This window comes from Glycine max, chromosome 7 (assembly GCF_000004515.6).
Source record: "Glycine max cultivar Williams 82 chromosome 7, Glycine_max_v4.0, whole genome shotgun sequence".
In the NCBI taxonomy this organism is placed as follows: domain Eukaryota; kingdom Viridiplantae; phylum Streptophyta; class Magnoliopsida; order Fabales; family Fabaceae; genus Glycine; species Glycine max.
Window position 1 is genome coordinate 42,671,511 of NC_038243.2, and position 7,255 is coordinate 42,678,765.

Here is a 7,255-nt window from a genome sequence, read left to right on the forward strand (position 1 = left end):
CCTAATTCAACTACAACTGATTCATTAAATTGTAAAGTAGTATTTTTACGGGTTTAAAAACACGTAATTACATACTACTCTACACTACTGTAATTTTTTTTGTAGAATTTTTTTTTCCAAACTTAAAATGACTTAATTGAGTTCTATTTGGTTTACATTGAAAATCAATTTCTCTCATATATCATTATATATGTTTTAATGTAAAATGTATTAATAATAAAATTATTTTAGACAAACATATCTCAACCACATTTAATGATTTAAAATTAATTTTATTATAATTAATTCTTTATTAAAATTTAAAACAACTGGACACTTATAATGGCATGTAAAGGAGCTAGCATAGCTAATTAACCTTCGTATCATCGTATGAACACCATATTACGCTGGTCTCACTGATTTAGAACTAGGTTCATTAGGTTAGTATTGGACATGATATTTTTCATTTTGCCTTTTTTTCGTAGCATCTTTTTTTTTTTTTTTAATTGTGTTCACTATTACTTTTTTTCATTGTTCTTGGAATTGTTTTAATCAAAGTTTCTATGTTTTCGTTGACAAAATTCTCATTTTTAATTGAAGTACCTTGATTCAACTTTGCTATTCAACCCTTGTATTCTTGTTGGGTTCTACCGTTATAGACTCGATGGCATCAACTTTTTAATGGTCGACCATTAAAAAAAAAAAAAATCCACTAAGGACTAGAAAAGAGAAAATGAGATTATTAGGAGAGTCAATAGTCATGCACTCATGCTCGTTTATAACCGTTAAAAATAGAATTACGTGAGTAACATCTCTGACGCATAGAGTGACAAAAATTATACGTGAGCCAATATAATACATTTTTATTTTAAAAAATAATTTTTAAATCAGATTATTTCCTTTTAAGATCAATATAGAACATGCTACATACTCGATTAAAGAACAAAAATAGAATACCTGTAAATAACTTACTAAAAATAATTAAATTAATGATATTAATCTACAATAGCCAATGTCAATGCATATAAATTAGTGTATATCGTAAAATAATTATTACCAATTTAATATCCAATTTTAGCTTTAAAATTTCATATAAAATTATTTTTAATTGATTTGATACATATGAACCCTCTACTTTTGATTCTAATATCAATTCTTAACTATTAAACTAATAGATTTCTTTGACATATACGTGAAAATTATAGTATATCTAAGTTAAATGGTGGCGAAAATTGTACATATATTTACGAATACTAAATAAGTACATTTCTATTTATTATATATGTTTTTTTATTAATAATGTAATTGATAAATTAATACTAACAATATTATTACCAAAAAAAATGTTAATATAATGTGTTAATATGTTGTGATACCAAAAGCCAACTTATGGTTTAGATACTCTTGAAAACTAAAAGCCCAATAGTATTGTATACTCTTTGTTTTTTTTTTTTGGAAACACAAAAAGGACAAAGGTCCAAAGAAAATTACATAATGATCCTACAAGTGTTACTTACTTCACTCTCATCTCTAGAAAGCAACTCTCTTAAAAATATAGACTGTTGGTAAAAAATCGATTGCTCTCCGTCCATACTACAAGCATAGTCTGCTAATTCATATATTGTATACTCATTTTTATATTAATGGCAATAATAATAATGAGTACAAATTAATAGAATTATGTGTAACTTTAAATCAAATATATGAATATCACTTGCTAGTTTTGTCCCTCAAAATATTTAGTCAGGCTTGGTCACTGCAAAATGGTGTCCTTAAAAGAAAAAACCTAGCATATGCTTCAATACATCACAGAAAAAATCAAATTCGTTGCTAGAAATATTCAAAACAGAACATGTTCATTGATTTAGGAATGCATAAGAGCACTAAATTCTCCAACCTAAGGAGTGCACTCTCATGCTGCTTAACCAATCACAAATCCATCGCTTTAACACATACAACAGATGAGTTCGAATCCATCGCTTTTGAGGTAACCATGATGATGATGGTAACAAAAATAAAATCGCAAGAAAGTACTACACCATATGTTTCATCACATTAATCTCAAAGATGGGAAAATTAGAGCCCCCAAGAAGGCAACTCCCTGACATTCACACATTCCCAATTCATACAAAATATGAACTAAAATATTAAAAACATCTGCATTCATTAATATCCAAATAATCCGACATGCCACCACAAAGAGAGATCCATTAGTGTCACGAGCATTTACTTGAAGCTAATCACGTGAGCTGAGAGAAAAAAAAATCGTTTCTGAGCAAATCACAGCACTTCACAAATTAGTCTTATTCTATAGCCACTGGTTTGTACTTTTAGCTGAGTCAGTACCACATCAGCAAAAACCCATCAATAAAGGTGCTCTTCATTTTCATTTGGATGTCCTTGAGCTGTATCAAACTATCTTCTATGTGAACATAGGGAATCAAACATAGAAGTTATGTTATGTTCATCTAGCCACTTATTATACATACTGACATGACACCTCACCTTTCCTATTTCTGATTTATAGGAGCCTTAACTTTGAGAATTGATTTCCATATGTACTAGCAACATTGGTTGAACATTGAGGATATGAATACCATCCAAATATTTGTAATATAAAAAATTTCACCCACAATGTCTTGCTTATGCTGAATATCCAAGGGGGTAAAGAACCATAAAGATCTTCACCAATGAACCACATAAAACATTAGATTTGCACATCTTTCTCACTTATATATTACTCAACTTGTCAATTTCTACCCAATGTGATCTTTACACTTGAATTCCTACAAATTTGAATAATTTTCTTCATTAACTAAGTCTTCATTTACCAAAAAATACGGGGAAAAAAAGGAAGAAAGAGTTAGTTAATTGCTTGCTTCGTTTTCTTTGCTTCTTCTTTAGCCACTGCATATTTCCTTGATGGCAGCTTCAAGGTAAATGAAGACTAAAAAATACTTCAACTTGCGGATAATAAATTAATAATACCTGATTTTCTCGGCATACCAAGGTAAGTAAGGAACTATATTTTGACTTTCTGAGTCTGCATTGTATGAATCCGATTTATTCAAGTCTATAATGTTGGCAAATGACCTGATTTTGCCAATAGTCGCCTATGTGATCGATGGCAATAAGATTGAATAACAGCCTTGATTGGTCCATTTTTGGAAGGTTCATAATTTCGAGAATTTTTTTTTTTAAAAAATCTTATGAAAATAACTAAAAAAAAAGTTGAATGAAAGATGTAATTATTTCTTACAAAAAACGCAACATCTTAGGTCTTAGGTCTTACATTGAAAATTCCCTTTGAAAGCCTTCAAATAAGAAATTTCCCAGATCGACCATTGTTAACTGCCAAGTAAATGTCCATTTTAGGTCTTAACTTCCAAATTTATCCCATTAAAGGGCTCATATTCCACGAAACATAATTACTACGAGTAGTGCATATATAGGGAGGGATTGCTGGACCTATAAACACCATAGTCTGTTCCGCGGGATATATATTCACAACTTTGATTCCATGTAAATTTTGCAGTCTACAGAATTTACTATTGGAGTCACAACCTTTACACAGGAATACTCCTTTGTTGCGCACGTGTTCAATGTTATAATGCATACCAAACAAAATATACTCAGTGTAAAATTTTTATATTATCATTAAAATATAAATTGACATATGATAAAATAATTTAACTTTATAATTATTATTTTAAATTATACTAAAGTTGCTAATTTTTTTGTAGAATTACATTTCATTTTTTATTTCATTAATAAGCATAACAGTATCCATTCCAAAAAAATAAAACAAAAAAGGGGGTCTTCTTATGTGACGCCATTTGCCGTGTCACAATTGATACCGTTATGTAATATGTATGCAAACCTCTTTCTTATATTGACGAATGGTTAAACAATTGCCTGGTTTGTTTGCTTGCTTCATTTTTCTCTGTTTTTCTGTAGCCACTGCTCGTTTCTTCATTGGTCAAGGTAAAAATAGTTCTACTTTTGATAAATAACACATTAAGGTAGGTATGGAACTATTCTTTTTTCTTTTTCTTTTAACCAAGGTATTCCTCACAGGTATTTTTTTCATATACCAGTCAAGTATCAAACTCATGATTATATGTTTAAGAAATAAGTTTATCTACGGATTATGTCACACTATCTTGGTGGTATGGAACTATTCTTATCCTGAATTGTATGCATCTAAGTCTATCAAATGTTGGCAAATGGCCTCCCGTGTGTGGGGCCATAAGTTTGAAAATAAGCTTATTTATGAAACAAAATAAAAACATGCAGCAGCCACAGAGATTGTAGGTCTTCAAATAAGAAAATTCCCATTGATCATTCTTAACTACCAAACTTATCCCATTCTATTAAAGGCCTCATTTCCACGAAACTCACTTCATATAGGGGCTGCTGGACCTATAAAACACAAGTCCTTCCCTCTTGATCTAGCATCATATCTACATTCACTACTTTGATTCCCTGAGGTTTCTGCAATCTACAAAATTCACTATGGGAATCACAACCTTTACACAGGAATACTCCTCCTCTGTTGCCCCATCACGCATGTTCAAGGCCTTGATTGTAGACTCCAGAAATTTGCTTCCAAAGCTCTTACCTCAGTTTGTAAAAGATGTGAATGTAATCCAGGGTGATGGTGAAGCTGGAAGCATTGAACAAGTTAACTTCAATGAAGGTTAGCAATCAAATTAACATGAACTAGCTAAATTGAAACAGGATCACTTCTCCAAATTTCTTGAATTAACTTGTTACGTATTTATTTTTTTCAGATAACCCCTTCAAATATCTGAAACACAGGATAGATGTGCTTGATAAGGACAACTTGGTTTGCAAATACACTATGATTGAAGGGGATCCATTGGGTGACAAGCTTGAGTCTATAGGTTATGAGGTGAAGTTTGAGGCTACTAGTGATGGAGGTTGCCTCTGCAAAATGACAAGCAATTACAATACCATTGGAGAGTTTGATGTTAAAGAGGAAGAGGTAAAGGAAGGAAGGGAAAGTGGTATTGCAGTTTACAGAGTTGTGGAGTCATACCTGCTAGAGAACCCACAAGTGTATGCTTAATCATCTATTTATTTATTGTGTCATGTATCATAAGATATACAAACATATTCAAATTTTTAATAGCAGTGTGCAACCAAATATAGGGTTGTTTAGAATGGTTGCAAAGACTTGAATTCCTTAATAAGTCCTTATTGTATGAACAGCAAAAAAATGGCGAGTGGTTTGGCAAAAATATTTGTATTTTGGTAGTAACAAAGAGTCCAAGAGTAGTTTTTTTTACCTTTACTTCATGAATTCCAATGTACTTAAACAAAGAAGCAACAATTCATTTCTGTGTAAACGTGTGTTTGGATGGTTGTAAACAGAAAAACAAACAAACGCAAAGACTTTAATTTGAATCACAATCAAATGAGCTAATAATACACTAATGATATTGACGTCTTGGATGTACAAGAGGTAAGTTCATGATTAACATAATTCTCTTCTGCTTCACAGCTGGAATGAGGGATTAGAGGTACCAAAAGATAAATTTCAGTATTTTAAATTTTCTTCACCTTTTTGTCATTTTGGGTTTCTCACTTTCTATACCTTTCAACCGTAAACAAACAAAAAATATGGTTATTCAAGGCATGCATATAGCCATCTGTATATTTCTCAATTACAAACTTCAGAGTTCAGACTAAGACATTTCCCTTCTTGCTCTTTAAAGACGGGCATGTCCTGGGCATGGCATTTCTACCAAAAAGGAGGGTGAATGTTACTTGACCCACCCTGTAAACTAATGTTTCATTCTGAATTCTTATTTGCTGTTCACTTTGGTATAGTAGAAAGGTAAGGATTGATTATATTATTCATATGTGAAGCAACATATTTATAAAACATATGCAAAACAGACTGCTAACAGATAAATAAACCACTAATAGTTCATGCATAAAAAATAGGAACAGAATAGAATCATCCTATCAATTAACATGAATTTTAATTTTTCCTAAAAAATAGCATAAAATCTGATCTTCTAGAATTGAGTTTGTTACACTTCCAACAGTTACATCTTCAACACTTCTAATCATTTATCATGTAGTACTAGGCCCTTGGAGTCTTTTTAAGACCATATAAGTCCTTTTTCAACTTGTAAACTTTCTTTTCCTCTCCTTTGATTTGAAACCCCTTAGGTTGGTCTACATAAATCTCATCTTGCAAGTAACCATTTAGAAAAGCAGATTTTACATCTAAATGGTAAACTTTCCACCCTTTATGTGCAATCAAGGCAAGTAGCATTTTGATTGTATTGAGGTGTGCAACTGAAGCAAATGTTTCTGAAAAATCAACTCCAAACACCTGAGCATAGCCTCTCACCACCAGCCTAGCCTTGTGTTTATTTATAGAATCATCTAAATTGAGTTTGGTTTTATAAACCCATTTGAGACCTATAGGGTTGCTTGTGTTGAGATCTGTCCACTAGCTCCTAAGTGTCATTTTTTTAATCATCTTCAGCTCTTCCTTCATAGCATTTATCCACTTGTCATCCTTCTCAGCTTCCTCAAATTCTGGAGGTTCTAAGACAGCCACATTACACCTTTGATAGATCTTAGATAAAGGTCTTGTACTTCTGATAGGAATGTCATCTACATGATCATCAAAGAATTGTGGGGTTTCTGGAAGCTGCTTGCTTATTGGCTTCTCCCAACTCCATTGTTGATCTTCCATGAACTTGACATCTCTACTCACAAGAATTTTTTCCTTTTTGTGGTTGAAAATTTTTGTAAGCTTGGGAAGTGTCATTGTATCCAATGAAAACTCCAGGTTTTGCCTTCTAATCAAATTTGTCTCTTTTAACCTGTGGAACATAAGAGAAACAAACACAACCAAATATTTTTAGATTTTGTAAGTCTGGTTTGTACCCAAACCATCCTTCAAATGAGGGTTTTTTTGTTCAAAAATCTGGTTGGAAGCCTATTCAACAAGAATATAGCAGTGTTTGCAGCCTCTGCCCATAACTTATTTGGCAACTCCTTTTCATGAAGTATACATCTTGTCATCTCCATGATGCTTTTATTTTTTCTCTCACTTACACCATTCTATTGTGGAGTGTACGACACAATTAGTTGGTGCTCAGTGCCAGTTTCTTCACAAAACTTATCAAAGATATCACTTATGTATTTCTTCCCATTATCATGCCTTATTATTTGCAACCTACAACCACTTTGATTCTCCACCAATGCTTTATATTTCTAAAAAATACTA

At 31.8% G+C, this 7,255-nt stretch overlaps 1 protein-coding gene across 1 annotated transcript; it reads left to right on the plus strand.

Moving 5' to 3' along the window:
• Positions 1-4,328: 4,328 nt before the first annotated feature.
• LOC100527307 (SRPBCC domain-containing protein) lies at positions 4,329-5,351 on the plus strand. Its single transcript, NM_001250987.2, has 2 exons — positions 4,329-4,678; positions 4,773-5,351. The coding sequence occupies exons 1-2, from the start codon at positions 4,495-4,497 to the stop codon at positions 5,069-5,071; spliced, it is 483 nt and encodes a 160-aa protein (NP_001237916.2). The 5' UTR covers positions 4,329-4,494; the 3' UTR covers positions 5,072-5,351.
• Positions 5,352-7,255: the final 1,904 nt, after the last annotated feature.

What these genes read in the sequence shown, in the direction of transcription:
- LOC100527307 (NM_001250987.2), top strand. Translation starts at nt 4,495, where the DNA reads ATGGGAATCACAACCTTTACACAGGAATACTCCTCCTCTGTTGCCCCA. An exon ending in ACAAGTTAACTTCAATGAAG is followed by an intron (nt 4,679 to 4,772) that starts GTTAGCAATCAA and finishes TATTTTTTTCAG; the next exon opens with ATAACCCCTTCAAATATCTG.